General features: G+C 41.8%; 1 protein-coding gene across 1 annotated transcript; it reads right to left on the reverse strand.

Moving 5' to 3' along the window:
• Positions 1-4,126: 4,126 nt before the first annotated feature.
• Positions 4,127-23,022, reverse strand: LOC139663316 (serine/threonine-protein phosphatase 4 regulatory subunit 1-like). Its single transcript, XM_071541955.1, is given in 22 exon segments — positions 4,127-6,516; positions 6,650-6,791; positions 7,389-7,523; positions 7,950-8,070; positions 9,323-9,423; positions 10,594-10,755; positions 11,005-11,190; positions 11,371-11,457; positions 13,232-13,267; positions 13,397-13,530; positions 13,710-14,230; positions 15,259-15,383; positions 15,874-15,911; positions 15,914-16,031; positions 16,342-16,407; positions 17,516-17,623; positions 17,969-18,115; positions 19,466-19,608; positions 20,067-20,173; positions 20,853-20,982; positions 21,584-21,628; positions 22,975-23,022. Coding segments are annotated over 22 exon segments (2,805 nt in total). The 5' UTR covers positions 22,982-23,022; the 3' UTR covers positions 4,127-6,370.
• Positions 23,023-23,146: the final 124 nt, after the last annotated feature.

Genomic DNA, 23,146 nt, shown 5'->3' on the forward strand with positions numbered 1-23,146 from the left:
AACGAAAGAAGAGGTGTAAGGTCAGATACTGATCCATCCAAATTTAGATCCATTCTTGATCCATCTAGGTTTCACCCTCAGGGCCTTCCCAGGAAGGCGACATGGACCCAGACCGGGGGTTCAGTCTGGGGCTTTCTGAGCTTCACCAGACTGGCCTCTATACCATGATAGTGAGCTTCTTAAAAAGTCTGGATGAAAGACAATGGAGGGAAGTCACTACTGGCTTAAGCGATCTGGAAGTGAAGAAGGAGTTGGCCGCGATGTGTATGGACATGCAGAAGTTTGTCACAGAGTCCATGGTTGAGGTTTTTGTCCCAGCTATCCATCGCTTTGTCATCACATGTGACACTGTGCTCCCTGGGGTCAGGCAGCAGGTTAGCCAGCAGCTGTCCTCAGAGCCTCTCAGCGAGTACTATGGCATCACGGTGGCCAAGGTCCAGAGGGGTTTGGAAAGCTCCTTCAGCGAGGCTCTCTGCGAGGTTGTTGGTGTGGACAGTGCCGACGGCATGGTTCCCAAAATCACAGAGGCCATAGTGGAAGAGGTCGTAACAAAAGTGAACTCTGTCCTGTCGGTGGCCATCCAGACTTCTCGAGGATCCTCGCGTGTCACCATTGCCAGCAGTCTGATCTCAAGCCCCCAAGTGGCTGAGGAGATGTTGGAGGGAGTTGGCAACACCATGCGCTCTGTCTCCGAGAAGGGCATAAAGACTGCCTGGAAACAGAAAGTTTCTGTTCCTGACAGCAACAAGCTGGGTAAGTTATTGTCTGTGTTATGCTATTGCAAGGGAAGCTCCCACGTCTCCCCAGCAGCAGAGGCTGTGCTGGCCGCCCAGTCAACAGCCAACAGTTTATCCAGCAGCGTTTCTGCATCTGCCATGTCAGATGACATCAAACTGACCTCTCCGTCTCCTCAAGTGTCCGTCACCGAGATGTGCTCCAGAGAAGACATCAGGGCTGTTGTCAAAGCAGACTTGAGTGCCAACTACCTGCTGGTAGTTGACAGCCCGGTGGATGAGGACATCACATCAGAGGAGACCAAAAAAGAGGACGGACCCTCCACCACCTCAGCTCCACCCACTGCCTCAGTAAGCTCCTGCAAAAAGGTGCAGCGGTGGCTAAGAAGGTTTTTCACTCCATGTTGTCAATTTAACAAACATCGTCCTGTTTCCTTGCAGGATGATAATGCTGACAACAATGAGAAATCAACCACCGGAGGCATGATTTCTGAGGCGTATCTGCCTCAGAAGTATCCAAGTGAGATACTTCATCAGTGCAGTTCCATCACAGATATGACACCCCGAAAGTGCCAGAGCGAGTCCTTGATGGCTCTTGAGACCCAGCTCCGAATATATGATCTTGAGACCGGCACCGTGGAGGTCATTGGTCCAATTTCTTCCATTTGTGAAGACCCAGTGCTGGCAGAGTCCATGCAACAGTCTGTATGTCTCAGGAAGACTTACAAAGACTTCCTGAGACAGACTTTGCAGTCAATTATGAATATGTTGACAAGGTCAAAAAGGAAAGCCTCAGAGGAAAGGAGCTTAATCGCGTCCGCTGTTGACTCCTTGCTAAAGGATGTCGACATGCTAGAAGACAGACCATCCTCATCGAAATCAAACATTTCGTTGATGACTCCTGATAGGACATCTATTCACTCTGAGACATCTGGTTTTGAGTGGACTTCTGATGGGGCACCTTTTCACCCTGAGCCATCTGATTTTGGGTTCACTCCCAGTCCCAGCCCACCTTCTCCATCAAGGTCCTCCATACAGCTGGTGCAGAAATCAGTGTCCAAAATAGTGGACAGTATCATCAAGGAGACCGGCCTGAAGGAGGACACCGTCCAGGACATTACGGCCGCTCTGTCTTCCTCTGCACAGAGGCTTCAGACACTGCTGTCTAGTGAAGCCATTCGCTGTGACTCACACAGGCTCATTGACAGAGTCTGCTCTGTGATTAAGAATGAGAGCAGCAAGACTCAGGAACAGTTCCTGGAGGCCAGTAGATCGATCTCTGACTCTGTTTTATTTGGGACATATGGAACAAAGCAGTTCCCAGAGACATCCAGGGACTTCTCCAATCAGCTCAGCTATATGTTTGCAGAGGAGATGATAAAACAACTGCTTCAGCAGGTTGTCCATGCTTCTACACTGTCCGCAGATCAGATGCCTGCTAAAACTGACAATGTGAAAGAGGAAGTAGTGACTTCTTCCCATCATCAGACCACTGATTCTGGTGATGACAACTATGTCAGTTTAATCTCTCTGCTATTGATTCAGCTCTTCACGGAAGTCAGTGAATCCCAGAGTGTTGCAGAAGACATGAGAAGAGCGACCGCTGATCTCGCTAACAGGATTGTCTCTCGGTTCTGTAGAGACTCAGGCATCAGCCACAACCAGGCTCATCCACCAGATTTAGACGTCAAGAAACTCTACAAGAGCATGTACGAGACTCTTGTTGATAAGTACGGGACAGAGAAGCTTTTGAAGGCTGCTGTTAATACCAAGGACAAGTGGTTTCCCACTGTCCTGGTGGAGACCTGCTCCCAGGCCCTTGGAGCCTCATACAGCCAGACCTCTGTGGCCCAGTCCCACTCCAAGAAGACCAAGAAGAGCAAGTGGAGCTTCAAGTTCATCCGAAAGCTGTTTTCAAAGGCTCCCGCTAAGGACCAAGTTCTTCCAGAGGAAAAGGCCTCTACTCCAAAGTGTAAACGGCCTTCTCTGATGAAGAGAATTCACCTGTCCCTTGTGAGACTGTGCTACTGACAGTCCCACCAAATGTCAGTAGACCAAATAGCAGCGATCCATCCGCTGAGAGCCCTTTGGCGCTGCCTCTGATGAGCTCAAAATAAAATAAAATAAAATGCTTTAATAGGCTTTGGTTTGTATTGTGGTTTTGATTTAGTTGTTTTATCTGTTTGATGAAGCTTGGTTTAGTGTTAATGTGTCATCCAAAGGTTTTCAGAGAAATTACGCTTAACGGCAGGTGAGGGAACCACCTAGTGGTGAAAGTCAATCACCCAGTACAGCCGACAGTCTTTATGGCTGACTTTTAGGGCCTGTCATGATTTCTCTTAAACCACTTTGGCCTAAATGTTAGTGTATTGTGAAAGTACTGTTTTGACATAGAACTTGTGCAGTAGGAAGGTGATGAATGAAGGTGAACTGTGCAATTTAGTCTGTGTTCTGTATGTATTCTGCACAGTACATGCAGCCTTTATAGTTAAAAATGACACATATTATGGCATTTTTCATTATTATTATGACAACAGATATTATTACTGTTATTTTCATAGGATTTGTTGACAGTAAGCAATGCATTAAAAAACACCAGCCTTATCCTTTGTATATCCTGTTGAAACAGGATATTGGAGCGGGACATAACGCAGGAAGGGATCAATGTAAACCAATAGGGAGAGAAATGCAGGCAGAGGGGTGGCATTGTTCAAAAATCTGTGATGTTTTATTGGTTGAAATTTTTATGTACGTCTCCTGGTACACAATGAAGTCACCTGAATCACTTGTTTTCCAGGAAGTAAAAGTAATTACATTTTTATATAAAAATACAATAAAATAAAATGTAATTTTTGGGGCTTAATTGTCAAATAAGTGTATGGTACGATGGTTAGAATGAGCTACAAAGCTGAAAAAAATAAATTTTTCATTCCAGCGTGTCTTTAAATGGGAATAGTGTGGCTTAAAACTTGACATAAATAGCCTGCTGCCATTTGGCATATTATGATCCCAACTTCTGTGTGTTTAAACTTTAAACCATCTGCCTCACCATGTGCGAATAAAATGTAAAAATATGTATCAAAGACTGTTTAGCTATACAACTGCTCACTGTAAAAAACCTATGTAGAGATGTAGATGTATGCAATTTTTAGCATGCATGAGCTGTGCGATTATTCAATATTATCGTTTGTCTTTCAGTAGAATAATAGCGTGATGATATGGTGATTTTGGGATATCGTGACAATTCTGCAATTGATAACAAGCATATTTAGGTAGGAAAAAAGATAAAGGTTCCTTAAAAAACATTTTAAGGAATATTATTTGAAAATTTCAGATTTGTTTGGCATCACACCTGTTACCATTCGGTTCAATGGGATTTATTTAATGTGATTTTGAATACATGAGCCATATTGTGACATACTGTATAGATAAAAATCCTTATGATTATTGATATTGATTTCAACCATATTGCACAGCCCTAGGTGAGTCAGTATTTCAGATTTGTCCACTGTTGTCCATTATCCAGAGGCTATTCCCAGCTGTACCAGTGCTTACTGAACCATAAATTTAAAAACAACAACATTCTAATTTTCATCATTTTAATTACAGAATACTAAAAATAACATTACATAAAATGTCTTTTTAAAAGAAACCATTGAATATTACAAAGGTCGTAAATTTTGTAAAGTTAGGATATAAAATCTTTGAACAGTGGTGCATAATTGAAAAGAAAAATAATTTTCATAAAATGCATATATTAACAGTTCTACTACATAAAAAAAACGAGATGGGCACAAATTGCAGACAGATGAGATGAGTAGACACTGCATTACCGCAGTGAGCTCTCCTTTCGAAGGAAGAAAGACTTGAGATACACAGCACACACCACAATCAGCTTAAGTTCTCAAGTTATGTCTATGGTCAAAAATGGGTTACCATTTGCACACAGAGGAAAACAAAAGACCTCAAAGAACTACGAAAAGTGACTTGGTGACTGCTCCCAATATATTCACACACATCTCATTAGGTAAAAACCCTACTAAACTGGCCTTGGTTCCATAAACGCATACCGTTTCCACAGGTTTAAGCTGTACAAAGCAAAATTTAGAGAAACCTCATACTTTAACGCATTTCACCAAGACAGGGAAATATCGATCAGTTGTCTTTCAGTCTCTTAAGCTCTTGACTGTGGAGCCACACACAGTCATTCCTATATTCTACTATACAACCGGTCAATCAGATCCACTGAAAAGCTACCATGGTCACATAATTCATTATCAGGAGGTCAACCTAAAGGAACCGGAACAGACTGTACACAAACAGAAAAAGGGGAGGGAGGTACGGTGAGGAAACATGCATATTCCAACAGTGTGCTTGCTATCTTCTTCTTCTCTCTGAGGTTTATATCACCCTGTGTCACTTCATCATAAGCCCTTGTTAAGATGTTTTCATCAACACCACAGAACACCCCAAAAGCATCACCAATCTAGGACATTCAAAGCCTGTTGAACCCTGGACGTCCCTCTACATATGACACACTGGCCAGAGTCGTGTCCAAACAGAGGTATTTCATTAGTCTCCTGCCGTTTGGGAGACGTGCTGTGTCACATTTTTGGTAAACACACATACACACAACGGGGGGGAAGCGATCAACGGTGTTCTTTCAGAAATGTCAAGATATGGTTTTAATCAAGAGTTACGCTGAGTGGCAGAGTCACTGTCCCTCCTGTGCAGTAGTAGTGGTTTCAGTGGCCCATGAAGACAACGCGGAGAATGACGGAAAGAACGAGCAGGAGAGAAGGTAGAGGGAGAACAAGACATTAACCCAGAGGACATCTCAGTAGGCAGAGAACATCTGAGAAAACAGAGGCGTTGAGGAGGAAATGAGGCGAGAGACACCAGCAGAGCTACTTGGTTTGGCTGGTATGTCGCTCACACAGCTGGAGTTTTCACCAGGGATCCGGGAACCGCTGCAGCAGCGGCTGCTCATTATTTAAGCTAATGCTGTTTAGGTTCAGATCAGTCCCCCTGAGTTAGTGCACACGTCAGAGTCAGGCAGGCTTCGTCTGCTTGTTCGTTAAGAAATCCACAAAAAAAGAAGCGATAAGAAAAATCAATCAAAATTCAACAATTTTATATCACAAGCTTACAATTAGCTTTGGAGAGTGAGCCCGTCGCACAGTTTTATAAGTCTGTGATGAGGGAAAGACCGAGTCATTCTGTTGCTAGTGTGGAGGAGGGGCGGAGTCCAGGTGGAAATATGGTTGCTACCACAGTGGGGTCCAGCTAACCTGAGGCCTGCTCATTTTCAGAAAATTCAGAGAAGTATGTGTTTTGAGTCATGTTGAGTGAGTGTAATGTGCGTTATGTAGTGCACACCCAGAAACTGGTTTGTGCGCGAGCATGCTCATGTTTGTGTTTGTATACTGTCATCTGAACATGTCTGTATGCAAGGACGTGTTTCTCAAGTGGTCATCGGTGCCTCGGTACAGGTCTGTCCAGCAGGCGAGTGGTCGGGGGGGTCTGGTCTGGTCGGGTGCTGGTGATGCAGTTAGCTGACTGTGCCTCAGTCAGACAGGTAGACAGACAGACAGGTAGACAGGCAGGTGGGCTGGAAGGGGACTTGAGAGCCGAGGCTAGATTAAGGGAGCCGTGTCCATCAGGGCTTTATTGGGGTCCAGGCTGGCGAAGAAGCGGACGTCCCGGTCCTTGTCAGACTGCAGGGCCATCACGGTCTCTTCCAGCTCGTCCGAGTAGGCACAGCCTGGCTCCTTGAAGTATGCTGCAGACAAACCAGAAGATACAATTAGTGAAAAAAACCTACCAACAAAAGGCTACGGGGTGCGTGTGAGAGAAAGTCGCATAGCATGTTGTGCGCTGAAGATATCAATTGTTCAGTTTATTTGTACTTTTACCTTTCTCCATGACGCTCTGTCGTAGTGCCTTGGCTACCAGTACGCGGACATTGGCCACAGGGTCTGAAGAGAGGCTGAGCAAGCTGGGCAAGAGGTGCTGGGCGAACTGCTCCATGGGCATGCAGTCCTCCTCCACTATGGCCTAAGGAAAATACAAGATGACAAAAACCACAGACAGTTAGACAGCTAAACAAACAGGCAGGGCAATTGGTCCAGAGGCGTACATGAGTAAGGTTCTCCCTCACAGTGGCCAGGGGAAGATGCAACAGAACAAAACAGGAGTTGATCAGACAGGTTGACAATAAAGTACTGTATTGTATTGTATGAATAGAGTTAGACAGGCTCATGGACAGATACGCATGTGAGTAACATGCACGTTAAACAGAAAATAAATAACAAAAAAGAAAATTACCATCACTGCTAGAGAAAAGGTAAAATAGTATAATTTAGCTAAATTTCCCTCTGAAACGTTAAGATATGGAGTTCTAATGTTTAAAATCACACTTTTCTATTAGGGTTAAATATCGAAAATGTGCTGTGACCTTTACTAAAATCTTAGTAAAGGTGCCACTGCAACCAAATAGTGCATTTCATAACACTAGCTTTGACAGTCAGAACAGGCAGAGCAAAAGGCAGACAGTTACACAGCTATGTATGGAGTAGAAAAACAGCGAGTCAGATATGTGGAAACTGCTCTCTTCCACCATTTCCTGTTGAGTAGTGTGACAAACCCACGGACCTGACAGATGAAGGCAAAGGCCTGCCGCCCCACCCACTTGGGACAGTGGCAGAACCTGACGATGAGCTCGTTGATGAAGTTCAGGCCCAGGTCATGAGCTCCACATGCATACAGCTTCTGGAGGATCTCTACCACCTGAGAACATAGGAGACAATGACGCACTTAAAAAAAAAAAAAAAGTAATAACCAAGATGCCAAGATGTGAAAAAATGAGTTTCTCAGATATGAAATGCACATAGCCTTGGGCTGGGTTAGACTGTCGGGCACAGACTTATAACTGCACACTCATTTACATCTCATAGGTGAACTGACTACAAAGAAGTTGGAGAGTAGTTAGCTATAGGTTCAGGTATTTATTCTCCAGCTAAGACAATAAATTACCACCGCTATCAGTGTAATACTATCTACCATACACACATTCCGACTGAACATAACATCGTCCATCAGTGTGACTTATATTTCCCTTTTATCTTACATTTTCCGCAGTGTTTTTGCTGACCCACAACATCAGTCACAAGCAGTTAAAGCTTCAAGCCGTTTTTAGGTGTCCCCCAGACGTACCAGTTTGTAGGAGATCCACCTGACTTCTGAGACTTTGTCAGAGCAGAGTGTGAGTGCTATCTGTCTGAGATAGTCATACACATCGTAGTGGCTGTACAACTCTATGATCAGAATCAGCTGCCTGGAAACGCAGAGAGAGCACTTCAGTCAGACGTACATAAAGGTTACAGAAACTGTCCTGTAAATACAGTCAACAACAATAATTTAAAGCATTCTGCTTGTTAGGCATGGAAATGATTACAGTCGGTAAACTGCTTGGTGACACTAACTGACACTATTTGGTGGAAATAGTATTTAATCCATATACAGTTAGTTGCCAGAGCAACTTCAATTTTCAATATTCATGGTTCATCAATTTGAATAAAATTGTCAAACCATATACTTTACATTTATCAGATAACTGGGGAAAAAGGGGTTGGATGTTTTTCGGCATACATAATAGAAGGAGACATCAAATGTGTCTGTTTTTCATATCTTTCCATTTTTATGCAAGTTGGATACATGACTTTAAGATTAAAGGATAAGGCTGGTGTTTTTTAATGCATTTCTTACCGTCAACAAATCCTATGAAAATAAGAAAATGAGCAATGATTTTGTTTTGCCAACAAGTCTCGCCCATGTAGCCGGTGCCCAATGAAGCCATGTCCGAGCAGCCATAGAACTCCATTGTATTATAAAAACGATTAAAAACATGTCAAAGAGCCATGCCATTGCTCTGGGCATCATATTTCATCATTGCGATGCACCGGGCCAGCCGACTTTTTCCTCTAACAACTTAATAAGCCAGCTGTAAAGACGTTTGCGATCTCAGGAAAGTAGTTCCGTAGCACCGAAAGTAGTCCCTGTCGTAATGAAGAATTTGTTCCCATTTGAATTTGATTTGGTAATAACTACAACAGTCTGACTTTTCATGGTTAACAGTTAGCGATTTTTAAAATTGAAACTGTCTTTGTGAGCTGTATTTAAAGCTTTTTAGCTTACAATTGGAGCCAATGACTTCCGGGTTGAAGGCTAAAAACGGTACGTGGAAAGTCGGAAAGTAATGGGAGTAGAGCAAACGCATTGTTGATTTTGTTATTTTCATAGGATTTGTTGACGATAAGAAATGTATTTAAAAACACCAGCCGTATCCTTTAAAGTGAAGGTTGGCAGGTTGGCCAAATGGTTAGAAAGATTGACCCGTAGAGGGTCACAGGTTCGATCCCAACAGTCATGAACCATCATGTGTCCTGTGACTGTCAAAGTGTCGTTGAGCAAGACACTGAAATCCCACCTGCTCACTCATTATAATTGTTCACAACAGAATCAGCTAAATGTCTAAAATACAAATGTTATCATTCTCATCCCTACTGAAGAAAGAAAAGGAAACCTACTCTGCCAGCTCGTATCTGAACCTCCAGTTGCGACTGTTGTCTGTCACCATGAACTCCTGCAGCTGGTACAGATACTCCCTCCTCTTGTCTGCATGCAGCAGCTGCAGCACAGAGATGCACATGAATCAGTTTGGTTGTTATAATTAGCATTATTCTCTTTCCTTTGCAAGTACCATTGCTAATGATGTCATGTTGAAGTATTCAAAGTATGCAATGCTTGATTGAAATGGATTTGTTAATAACCAGGGATGTAATGATTCAAATGGTTCTGTTCGATACATGACACTGTGGTCACAGTTTGATATTATTACAATATTTTGAGCAAAATCTACATGAAGACAATTATTAAAATTATGCTGTTACATCCCTATAAATAACCAAGCTTAATTATTTAAAATGCAAATTACTCCAATTCCATTTATACAATTTTACAAATCCCACCAATGAGAGCATGGCAATTGCAAACAGTTTTGTTACACATGAAACAGCAGTGGATCTGACTATATCACAACAGAAAGACAAATAGTATTAAAAAACAATCAAATAGACTCATTTCACATATGCTGGACCCCATTTATCAATATCACTTGTCTACCCATGTAACACAAACCAATATACATACATACACACACGGACACATTCTCACCCAGATAACAACCTCCCCCTACTGACACCAGTGCCCCCCCCCGCCACCTATACATACTTGAACTGTGGATTAGACAGCCCTCAAGCCCTGCCAGGACCCCCCTATACTACAATAGCGGACACTTCTAAATATCAATTACAAACCATCTATGTATTCATTTATTTATTTACTTTTCATTCTTCCCTTGTTATTACCTATTTATTATTCATTCTTCAATATATGTATTATTATTATTACTATTATTATTTTATTTCATAATTTTTTTCTTTTCTCTACTCTCCCATACACACACAATCATACACATAAACACGCGTTCTAACATAGATCTTCCCTAAAACACTAATTTTAAACTGCAGTAACTGCATGATGTCACTACCATCATAATTGATACGTCTATTTCATCTCTGTTTGTTTTGTTTTATTTTGTTTTTATTTTTGTTTTATTTTGTTTTTATATGTGTACCATGTCAAGTGTTGTATGTCACCCTGTTGTTGTTTATACATTGTCTGCCCTTGTTATTCCTGTTTCAATCATTGTTTGTTTCAGTCAGTTTTGTTTTTGCACCAATAAAAAAAAAAAAAAAAGAAAAAAAAGAAACAGCAGTGGATAATCGTCTAATCTTACCTTCAGGAAGTCGTAGAGGTGTTTGAGAACACCGATGCGGACCTCATCCAGGTCTTTGAGGAAACCGTTGAAGATGGGCACCAAGTCAGCGGCTGTCAGCTGGTCCCCCAGAATAACTGCCAGCTCATGGATGGAGAAGGCTAGCGTACGGCGCACCTTCCACTGAGAGTGAAAAAAAAAGGCAGACGGTAAGAGTGAAAGAAATATAAAAAGGATTACCTACTTTGTTGGCAGAGGTGTGACGGCCCTCGGTGCCGCTAGAAATGTTGCTTGTTATTTTGTTATTAAAAGGCTTTAAATGGCCAATAGCAAAAATATTCAATAGTGAGCTTTACTTTCATTCCAGTGATTATTCTGTCAGATTAGTAGTCACATTTTTCATGTGGTGGGTTTTTCCATTGCCCTGCATACCTGCACATCGGTAGCAAGGGTTTCATATGTGTCCTTGAGGCAATGCCAGTTCTGCCGTCCCAGAGTGAGGGCCACCCCAGGCAGGCTGAAGGCACAGTGCTTGGCTATCTCTGTATCCACTGTCTGGGCCCGTGCTGGGTCCGTCATAGAAAGGTACTGGTCCAACAGCTGCTGGGGAATGACATTCTGGAGACAGAGGAAGGGGAGGATGGAGGAGATGAAAGTGTCGTGAGGATCAAAGAGGAATGGAGATACAGGGAGAGAGAGTATTTAATAATCCATTTTTAAGATAATCTACATGCCAACTGTAAGGACCAGCTAAATATTTCCTGGATGTACGACAGCATTTGCAACAGGCAGACGGACCTGGATCTTAGGCTTCTCCTCAGGCAGTGGGCTGGGAGCAGAGTCTCTTTTCCCCTCCTCCTCCACGCTCTCGATTAGTTCAGACTCCTGAGGAAAATACAAATATGCATACAAACCCCCTTAGGGAACAAACAAGCACAGCTGTACACAAAAGAATCTTAATTTCTTTAGCAGTATCCTTTTTGTCATTCTTTTCATAATCTAGGCACAAGGCCTCTCTGAAATCCTCTTAGGTCTGTGAGTATGGGTGGGCAATATGGCCAAAATCTTCTATTCCGGTATATATGTAATTTTATATCACGGCAATGGTATAGGGTCTATATCACGATATAGTAGTTTTTCTGGAAATTCAATTAAGAAATGGTTTATATATAAAATAACCATATGGTAATGCCTGTTTTTGGCTAATCTAGTGAATTAAATACTTGACAAATTAAAAGGTACTTCATTACATTTGATTATTTTCTCTTTTTTATTTTGAACTAGTCTATATTTTAAGATCGACCAAAAACAAAAGATAAGAGTAATCATAACAAATGAATAAATATGACCAACTGGCAGCTGCCTTACATTAGAAAACACACAAAGCGAAAGACTAAAAGTATAACTAATATTCTTTTAAAATTTAGGCTTTAAGCTTCCAAATGAGACCAATATTTTCAAGTGTTACAGGTATTAAGGTTAACAGGTGCAAATAAATGCCAGTCTGGTTTCATTCAGTGCAAAATAAAAATCACAGCATCCCCAGAAATATGCAATTTAAATTATGTAAGGGCAAAAAAAGACAGAAAATATGACATCTCAGTAGATTACAGAGTTCTCGCGGACAGCTGATAGAATGTTAATGCGTAATGGTTACCATGGTTACCATGGCATGCTCAGCTTTAAGCTACTTTACACTGAATAAATCCTAGTTCTGCTCCGGCTTTTTTACTAGATGGAGAGGTTGGGTCAATACCGGAATAACTAGCCTTCCTTTTTACTGCACACATCATTTTTATTTTCAGCTTTATGCCATTCTCTGTGCAAAGACGGCTCTAAAAAGGACAAAAAATGACGCCAGTGTTCTGAAGTGAAACGATTGTACTGAGTCCAATATTTACCTCACTATCTCCTAGATTTTCCCCACTTCTACATCGTCACAACTGTAGCAAGCCGATGCTACCTTCAAATGCTGTCAGAAATCTTGCAATTACAGGTAGAGCGTACTTAAACGACCCAATAAAATGGTAAACACAAATGGGAAAGTAGAATTTTAGGCTGCATAATAACCAAGATGCCAAGATGTGACAGTCTCACTCACGCAGCACAAAGTAGCCGAGCTCTGTATGGTACTTTGTGTCAGGGTCCATTTTGTTATTTCTCACTTAAAAGTATATGAATACACAATGAGTTGTCATTACGATTGTGAAACTTGGAAGTACAAGCTTATGAGGAGCGCCTGAAGGCAGCAAGACTCTTCCACTGGATCTGACAGCCGAACGACCCGTTCTGTCTGGCTCGACTGTTAATAAAATGCATTTGTTCAATCATTGCCTTTGGTTTGTATTGTTTATTGCTATCTAAATTTACTCTAGCCTATTCCGGTAAATATTCTACTTGTCCAGAATCCTGGAATCTTACCGGCCTAGTTGGCCAGTAAAAAAAAAAAAGTCTAGCAGAAACCCTGGTAGCCAGAGATACTAAAGAGATAGCTACCACGGTAGAAGCTCTACCGTTGTATAGTATATACCGTCATGCCGCCCAGCCCTATCTCTGAGTCCTGCATATTTACTTATTGAGAATATTCTGTATATTTGCTCAACCAAATAATACACAAATGCTGACTTACCACACTGCTGTGGTCTGAATCGTCCCGAACTAGAATGGGGGTGTCAGGAGGAGACTCTTCCTGGTCCTCCTGGGGCTCCGTCTGGGTCTCTTCCTCTCCTTGCTCCTGGACAGGGCATGACTCCAAGGCTGGAGGAGGTTCCACTATTTGCTCCTCTTCTGGGGTACTCGCTCTGTCCTCTGATTGAACCTCCACAGATTTACTCTCCACCAACAGGATATCAATCGGGTTCTCAGGTTGGCTTGGTGGTTGGGTTTCAGTCGGGCTGTTGTCTGTTGGACTGTCAAGCTGAGCTGCCTTTAGAGCTGCTGACAAAACCTGGACTTGAGCTAGAGGTAAATAAACAAGCAAAGCTCAGTCTCAAATACATATATGTTGCCAAAATAAATAAATAAATACAGTGACAGCAGATTATCAAATAATGCCTGGAAAGAGAAAGGTCTGTCATGTTGCATGTCCATGGCTCCATACTCCTGATCGGAGAACTTTTCTGGCTCTGTATACTCACCTTGTACATCAGGGTCATCCATGTGTGGCTGCAAGCAGTCCAAAACTTTCTGGATCTGGTCGCTGGTAGCTTTACCAGGGCCGCTCTTTGAAGGAAGACATTCATCCTCAGCCACCTCCTCCTCCTCCTCCTCCTCCTTTTCTTTCTTTTCTACCACTTCCTCTGTTGTTTGACAACTTAGCATCTCCAGTTCGCCACTGATGTCTGGTAAAGGAGGCCTCCAGTAGTGGAAAGAATTAAAGTTCTCATCTGCCTGCTCCGTTTCTTTTGTGTTCCTGGTGTTCTCTGTGGTTGTAGGGCTGTCACTGTTGTTTAGGGTTGTATGAGCGAGGCCTTTGTACAGCTCTCTAGGAGTAGGTGTGGGGTTGTCACCGAAGGGATGCATTTCCTCACTGTAAGCGGTCGACAAGTGCTCCGGGGATGGGGTGGCACGGCCATCCTGGTTGGGAGGCGTGTGAGTGATGGTCCTTTCTGTGTGGCAGCCACTGATTTCAGTGCAGTTCAGGGAGTTTAAGGAATCGCTGCAATGAGATGGACAACAAAATATATAGGATTACTTGACTAGAACCTTTCATATATTACACATTTACAAGTTCTTTTGACATCCTTTCATTAGCCTGCTCCAGAAACTAAGCACTAGCCACATCCATTCGTTCAGTTTCTCCACAAGCATTTGAGCTTACCAATGTAGAGTTTTTATACGACACAAAAGTTAAAGTCCAGCTAAAAACTGGTCTATTCCAAACCCAGCCAAAGAGTGCAGCATGGAAGCATTACTGAATTACATTTTTATAAAGGGACAGGGGTAACCCTAAACTCACTTTTTCAGCTGTCAATCAATGTTCATGTTCAATAAATCTTAGAATTAAACATATACATCCTGGCCATAATCTTGGTAGTGCACTGCATAATATTTGTTTTCTTGGTTTTGTGCGAAAATCACGGCTTTGTATGGCCAACTAGCATGATGTTTTGGTGGTGCGGAGATTTCGAAACATCTCCCTTTCCCTCAGAGGCCCACATATGTGCCCATGTGCCACCTACTCAAGCGCTGAAAGCGTGTAATTGAACTACAACGACCATAATTCATTGCATCTATGACATTGTGCTATGTCTGTGCCAACACAAACTGAATAGAGAGGTAAAGTTTGAGTAGCCTACTTTTGAGGAGGTAACCTATTTGTAATTTGCTATACGTTATATTTGCTTCACAAAACTAGCGATAATAAGATGGGTGTATAATAATCAGCTATTATTGTAGCACCAAGTTAGAAAATTCAGTGCCTGAACAAAGATATTGCGCTTGCTAAATGAAACGTCAATAACAATCCAGCCAAAATATAGTGAAATATAGAGACACACACACACACACACACACACACAACATCAAGTCCATCATTACTTGAGGAATAAATAACATTTCAAAGTAAACTGCCAACCTGTGGGCACTGAACCCTATGCTTCAAATCGGGCACAATACAGTTTGGAAACAGAGCCAAACCTCCATTGTAACAGTGGTGATGATGGGCAGTTGACTGAGTGGTCCTACCTGTCTAAGGTACACCTGGGGACCTCTAGTAGGGTGCCGTCCTCTCTGAAGAGGAGGCCTGTGCTGGAGGGGTTGGCGAAGGTGGAGATGAAACGCCCCAGGGACTGGAAGGCAGCCTGACGCACCTGAATAGAAGTGGAGGAGAGATGTCTCAATACTTATCAATCATCTCTAATGATGACAACAGAGAATTGACAGAAGTCTGAGGACCAAAACATCTTCCTTCGCTTTTTCTGGTCCTCATCACTTCTTTAGTGTTTGTTTTACATTATGTAACTGTCAAGTTTCTCTTGTTTTTCTAGTTCAGTTAATTTGCACAAAGATAAAACATTGAAGCAGCGATAAAAACAGTGGTAAAATAAAAAAAAATTAAAAAAAAGAAGATGAACATTACAAATTTTGCACATGGGGAGACAACAAAGTGGAAAATAAGGAACAACAAGAAGATGCATAAAGTGGCAAGGGAAATAAAAATCAATTACTTTACCTACTTTCAGGCCAACAACTGCCACAATTTTATCATCAATGGGGACGTAGTTGTATGTAAAATCTGTGTCTAAACATTTGCAATCGCCTGAATGATTTTTTTTACCAATGTGTGTATGTATGTCTTACCCAGCGGGACTGGTCACTGATGAGGCTGATGAAGAGGGGGACAGTTTAGTACGTCGCACCTCTGGAGAGGTGGAATTGGAGACGATCATGAAGCACTCAGCACAGGCTTTCCTGATGCCCCACAAGCTGTCTGAGCACAGGTCGAAGAACTTGGACATCTGCATCCAAAACAAAACCAAAGTCAGTACAAGTTGAATCTAACATCCAATGACTGAACTGTGGTTTGGAGTCTGGCCACAGTGCTATTGGAACTGTGACTTATAAACGGAAAGTAAAATGTGATGTGCAACCAAGTCACATGGCAGCAGTTAGGCTAATTTGCTGTACCATAGGTCATGTTATGTGACTTGCCTCAAGAGAAGGACACCGATGTTAAAGCATATTGTTACATAATGACAGGCTTATATAGAGGGGTTGTGGTTTTGGAGTTTGCAATCTAAGAAAGAGAGGAGTCCCAAAGCCTCTCACCAGTAGTTTCTCTGTGGCCTCCTGGCCTACAATGGAACAGAACTCTCCGAAATTGGCTGCACAGACCTGTAACATAATGAAAGACAATGAGACAAAATGAAGGTGCCAAATCCATCTCTTCGACAAATGAAGCATACATGTTTTGATGACAACTCATTCAGTTGTTCAGAGCAGCGTACCTGAAACAAATGGGGCAAAAAACAGGTCACATATCTACATACATTTATCTACATATCTAGAGTGTTTCAAAAGTAGGTATACAATTTTGTATCATTATTATTATTAATAATAACCATCATCATCCAAAAAAAAGCTGTATCATTTTAGTAATTTTAAACTTAGTCATTTTAACAAAATAATTCAACATTCAATTGAAGAATTTATTAGTCCTACAAATTATACTTGTATTACGTTAATACCAGGAAATAACACGCAAGTAAAACTTCACTTGCGTCCTCACTTGCGTAAGTGTTCAAATTGTTTCCCCATCACTGTTAACACATGCTTTCATTCTCTCTGCAACACTGTCACAATGTCCTTTGTCTGCACTGATATAAATATAAAAATGCATATCTACTTTTGAAATAGCCTGCAATTCTGGTGGGTCCCTATATGACAAGAGGATTTGTACATCTTATTGAGCTTTTAGCCCTGGGCAACACCACATTTACTCATTTTGGGCCCCAAAACAATACCTTAAAGAACAGCTGGTTTAGGAGTGTAAGAGTGACACAGAATGGCAGAAAAACTCTCACACTTAACAAGAGCTCAAAAAAAAAGAAAACTCACAAAGTTTGACCATATTTGCTACTCCTAAATACCCTTTCCCAACTGGCACCAGTTATGCCAGGGAATTAACATTCCAGACCGAAAACAACAGCATAGTGTAGGCTGGCGTGATGCGCAAAACAGAATTAATGCTGACTCTCAGAATATTGCATCAGTCCTCATGCAAGACCATAAATATAATTCAACTCTAACTCGATAATCCTTTGATCAAATTCATATGCATTATCCACAAATTCAATAGAATGTAGTTTAAAACCGAGAATATCTCATTGGTTTATCATGAATAATTCTGATTGATTAACTCTCTCTAGCATTGGGGGGGGTTTGGGCTTAGTCGGACATTGAAGAGGTAGAGGAGGAGGTGAAAAGGGTTTAGAGATGTTACCTTGCGGACTTGGAAGAGTCTGGCATCGCTGCACAGCTCACAGAAGCGCAACAGCAATAGATGCTCCACTGTGTCTTTACTCAGCATGGTGACCAGTTTACACATGATCTGTTAAGAGTATATGGAGAGCAATTAGTGCCAGCAGAGACTGTATTTTAATTGCATACAATTGAATTTGTCATGTGATGTCAAATTCACAGTTTTCTTAACTCAGATTCAGCTTCTTGAGACACACATTCAGGCACAAGATACTTTTATTTCCAGAGTGACAACTAGAAGGCAGCAGCCTCCTCCAAGGCTGCCAACAGTGGGCAAACACTCTTCACTTAGTCAGTCACAAACCATTTGGCTCTGTGCTTCATCTCGTACCATGACAATGAATCAACAGGCCTTTTTTATGGAATACCCTACACAAAAACCTTCTGCACTCTTAATACAAGGGGATTTTCTTACAGCAACTGCCTCAATTTTGTAGTCATCGTCACTGCTGGGTTCTGTGAGGTCCAACAGAACGGGACAAACTTTGGTCTCCATGTCGGCTTTAGAGATGAGGCCCTGCTCTAGCAAAACAAGCAGGGCTGCCTGGCTGGTTTTCCGCACCTGAAAAAAACAAAACAAAAAACATAAGATTATAGCTGCTGCTGCAGTGTCGGGGCCGGGCATTTTGAGGAGGAAGAAGAAGAAGAGGAGAAAGAGGAAGAAGAGGAGGAGGAGAAGGAAGAAGAAGAGGACGACGAATGAGAAATGCATGAAGGTCCATCAGCAGAACTGCCCAGACCATAATTATCATTAAATCATCTTTTGAAATCATGTGTCTCTAATCCACACAACACAATGCCTGAGTAGGCATAAACCTGCATCCCCCGGGGCTCGAACTCACAACCTTTGCCACCAATGACAAGTTGTGATCGAGTTGAGCTACCTGAGAAGTGGGAAAATTAGAGGTGGCTTCACACTATGACTTAGCCAACAACCAGGGTGCAGGATAACAGCTGTCCATGCATGTAAAGGCAGATTTCAAGCTAGCGTCAAAAATTCAGTAATCAAGACAAATTTCTGAGAATTTGTGTACTTCATCTAGACAACATAGAGATGTCTGTAATTTTCTTTTTACAACGATTGATAGCTCCATTAGTGAAAAACTGATGTTTAAAGATGCTCTATTTCCACTGACTGCAATAGTTACATACATGAGGGCAGAATTCAAAATACTGTCAAAAATTCAGTTTTTGAGACAAAATTCTGAAATTTTACACACTTCATCTACCATGACAGCAAAATTTTGTCATTTATTTTCATGAACATTGGAGATTTATGTAGCGAGAATCTGCAGTAGCTGTTTACAGTACTGTTTACAGTAAAACATTTTGATGCACTGTGGGCTCAATTTTTGATAACTCAAAAATCTGGCTGGATCGCTTGTGGAGGACAGTCTGAAGATGCAGTGTAGCAAGTTTGGTGTCAATTGAGCAAAAAATGTGGTAGGAGATAGGTTTAATTAGTTTTACAGTTTTTGAGAAAAACAGAGTGATGGACTTCATTATTCCTGGCAGCTCAAAGCATCTGAACATTTCTGCTCACTTGGGCCTACATTTTGGTGCAACTTGCAAAGCAGTAGCACGTACGACTGATTTGTAATGAATTTTCAAAGTTTTAAACTTTAGATGGTTGCTGCAGCGCCACCATCAGGACTATTGACCCCCAAAGTCAGTGGAGTAAGTTTGGCATGGGACTGGGCCTATGTGCAAAGTTTGGTTTATTTTCATGCATGGGAAGGCAGATTAGGGGCAGCAGAGCTGCCCGGCCCCTAATAAGATATAAGAATACACAGTGTCACCATTTTAAAAAGTCAGTTTGAACAGTGGATCAAGTTATTTTTGAAAACTTGCACCTCCATTGACCATTTAATTTTAAAAGACAGCTAGAACAGTCTGCTCATTTAAAACCCACCTGATTATTTGGGTCAGTGAGGTACCGGACCACAATGGGTACCAAGTATCTTGAGAAAGCTGCTGGGAAGTTGGGCCGACTCTCGTGTAAGAACATGGCAATGTTGGGGACCTGTTCCATCAGTTCAGCTCTCACTGTTGGCTCTGAGCACATATGTTAAAATATTAGCCTATGTACACACACAAACATGTATATACACACTCACTAAATCCCACTAGTGTTAGGTGCTTGCAACAGTAAACAGGTCAAGTCCTAAGTGAGTTTCTATAATTTAAATTACCACCAAAAAAAAAAAAAATCAAACTGCATTGCAGAAATTACTAATTAAAATGGAATGAATCCTAACATTCTGCTAGAATTCTCCAACCATGTGCCATCACAAGCCACGTGTTTGCAGGTTTTCATTCCACTCAAACACTATAACAGCTGATCATTAGCACATCATCAAACAGAGAGGAGGAACTAATCAGCAAAATCACCTGCTATAGTCTTTGGTTGGAACAAAAACCTGCCTACACATGGCTCTCGGAACATGGTTGGAGACCACTGGCCTAGAGACTTGAGACACAACTAAACAGACAAAAAGAAAAAAAGCATCTACCTCCATCTTCTGACATTCTGGCAACTGTCTCCATGACACTGATAAAGTCATTTTCATTGTCACTGAACTCTCGAAGCACATCAAGCAGGCCGCGTGCCACGATCTGCCTAGAAAGCAACAGGAGCCTCAGGTTAGTTGCCTGCCTGCCAATACCTACAAGTGCACACTGCGCAACACAGCGCTGCCAGAGCTGACAAGTACATGTACTTGGAAATGACAGTTGGGCTTGAACCCTGTGAGCTGCGCATGAAAAGCATGAAAACAGGATCCAAGCGGGTATGTGTAGGGGCAACACAGCGGTGTTAAATATTCGCAGAGGCAATGCGCTCAAACTAAGCAAAAAGCACACCCTGAGGACTTTAAAAACCATTGAGGCTATCTGGCAGGCTTTCATCTTTCACCAGGAAGAAAGTTGAAAGAACAACATCAGAAAACACACATACATAAAACAAAATGTGTCCTCAGGGCAAACAGTTCATGGCTTTAAACCCATAGTAAACTGGCACCGCTATACCCAGCCTCATGCCATGTTTTGAAACCATCCACCCATGGCTCGACATCAAGACTTGTGGCATTCCTGCAGTATAGAGTTAGCCCAGGTATGTGCCTAGTAAATAAACAGGAATGCAGACAGCCTTACAGACGACTATATGAAAGTACACTGTTCTGGTTACAGAACCTGCTGTACCACTGTGCCAGTCATAAATATTCCATTATCTGATATTTTGCATTTTGTCTGGTTTGGAGTAGTATTGAGTCAATAGCCTGACGAGGGCCTCTACTTACCTGTTGAAGACATTCTCGCTGAAGGCATACTTCTCTAGCCTCCCTAAAGGAGTTAGGTTGTCCTGCCCCGCATCTAGGAAGGCTGTGATGCGGATTCCATCGCACTCTGAACCATAGTCATCAAATCCAACTGTGGATGGGGAAGAAAGTCAATTTTAAAATCACACAGACTGCTGACACATTTCTGAACGCATAAACACACAAATATCCACATATACTGTATACAAAAACAAAACACTTAAATGAGGATACTGATAGACGAACTACTGTCAAAGAGATGTATTAACCATACAGAGCCAGGCTAATTGTAAGGAATGATGAACCACCAATGAATGAATGAGTGAATAAAGCAGAAAGGCTCAGTTCTAACTGATTTGATTTAACGTTCCAACCCTGAACACATGCTGGCTAGAATGCCGTTTCATCACCCCGTCAAGGAAGACAACAAGGACAGGATGGGCTGTATAACTGCTAATAATAGCAAGGCGTAAACCCTGAAGGAATCATCTAACATAATGTTAAGGGAGGAGAACTGTTGACAGCTTTAAATTTCACATGGGCAAACAGGGTCACCCAGAAAGATCATGCTTCCTCAAGGCCACTTACATCTGAGCAGCGGGAAAGAAAACAAAGTTCCATAAATGCATGAAATGAACCCTTCAATTTGGGTATGCTTTAATAGAGATTTGTTCACAATATAAAATAACATATAGGAAAATGGGAATACTCACAGTCATCCAAATCATCATGACCATCTTCAAAGTATAAAGACAGACCTGAAAGAATAAGCCATTTAAAGGGGAAAACCATGGCGGCAAACATGTAATCAACATACCATCACTCTACACACCGCTCCCCCCTTTAGCGTGAAGGGAGTTCCGGGTTGGCTGGTTTACAGGCTGACAATTACTAAGAAGGGACAAAGTCTGCTTCAGTAAGATTCACAATAACAATACAGTGGTCTAGCCAATTAATCACTCTACAGTAGAAAAAGTTAATGCATTCACATGACATGTAGGCCTAGCCATGTGTTCGAAGAAATTAGTAAATAACAACAATTGTTTTCCCTGGATCCGACACACAGATTAGACCCAGATGGACTTAAAAAAAAAATCAGACTTTCAGTGGGGGATTGCCAGGGATGACACCGTTTCATACAGGATTAGTCTAATCTATTCAATGTCTGGGTTTCTCCTCTCCTGGTTTGACATTGAGGGAACTTGTCTAAAAACTGCAAGATGGCCAATATCACTTAGACAACTGCTAGGTGACAGAGATACAATGCTATGCTTTAACTGTCTTCGACCATTTGCAAATATGAGATTCCCCGAGATCTAGTCACAAACATCTTGACTAATTCCTCCATTATTTGCAAAATCAAATCACAGCAAGATACAGGACAATAGGTCTGAACAGCTCAGTCAAGAAAACATCCCATAAAGAGGTGGCAGAAGGAGCAGTGTGTGGCAAGATGGCTTATGCCAATGTTTACAACTGAACAAGCAAGGGCATGTGCCCAACATTTAAATAACAGCCCAATCTTGAAAAGGGACATTGAATATAGCTTTGTTTGGTGTGTGCAGTAAAGAGGGCTGGTTATCTGCAATGTCCCACAATCAAGTTGGCTAATAGCAACGTTTCCCTTTGTTATGGTTTGGAGGAGGATTTGGTCAGCTTATGGCTGAAAATGACGTTAGCAAGTAGGCTAACGTTAGCTAGGTCAACTCGCTAACCTTAGCTATAACAACAGTTCGATGTTGCACGCCGCTGTAGACATTGAGATGGTGGCTAACTATAAAAGAAAGCGGTAAACTAAACATTCATATATAAGTGCTTAATATTTATACGTTCAAAATTTAGCCTTGAATTCAACTATTTCGTTACTCTTGGGAAGGTTTCGTTAGCTAGCTCGCTAGCCATGCTAGCCATGCTAACTAACACAGCTTGTCCAGCCCTTTCGCTTGACTTGGCTCGCCATAGCAGTTCGCTTGAAAATACCGCAAATGCAGCAAAGTGTTCGCCTCAATCTAACTATTGAAACACTGAGGACCATATGCTGTTGAACAAAAGAGAATACTTTGTCAAAGTAACGAGGAAAACATTATTAAGAAAGTGCCATTACCTGCCATCTTGATTATCGGCTGTGCTCTGCGGGCTGCCGTGTGGGCTGTCACCACCACACAGCTGTCACTCAAACAAGGCAGTAAACTACTTCCTGAAACTACTTCCTGATGCGGCTTTTCATGGGTTGATTGTCTATTAAATATAAATTCCGACAAATATTTATCAACTCA

Source organism: Centroberyx affinis, unplaced genomic scaffold (genome assembly GCF_046629955.1).
Source record: "Centroberyx affinis isolate AG114_WGS23_722 - 3 ecotype Tasmania unplaced genomic scaffold, CSIRO-AGI_Caff_v1 ptg003980l_1, whole genome shotgun sequence".
NCBI lineage: Eukaryota > Metazoa > Chordata > Actinopteri > Beryciformes > Berycidae > Centroberyx > Centroberyx affinis.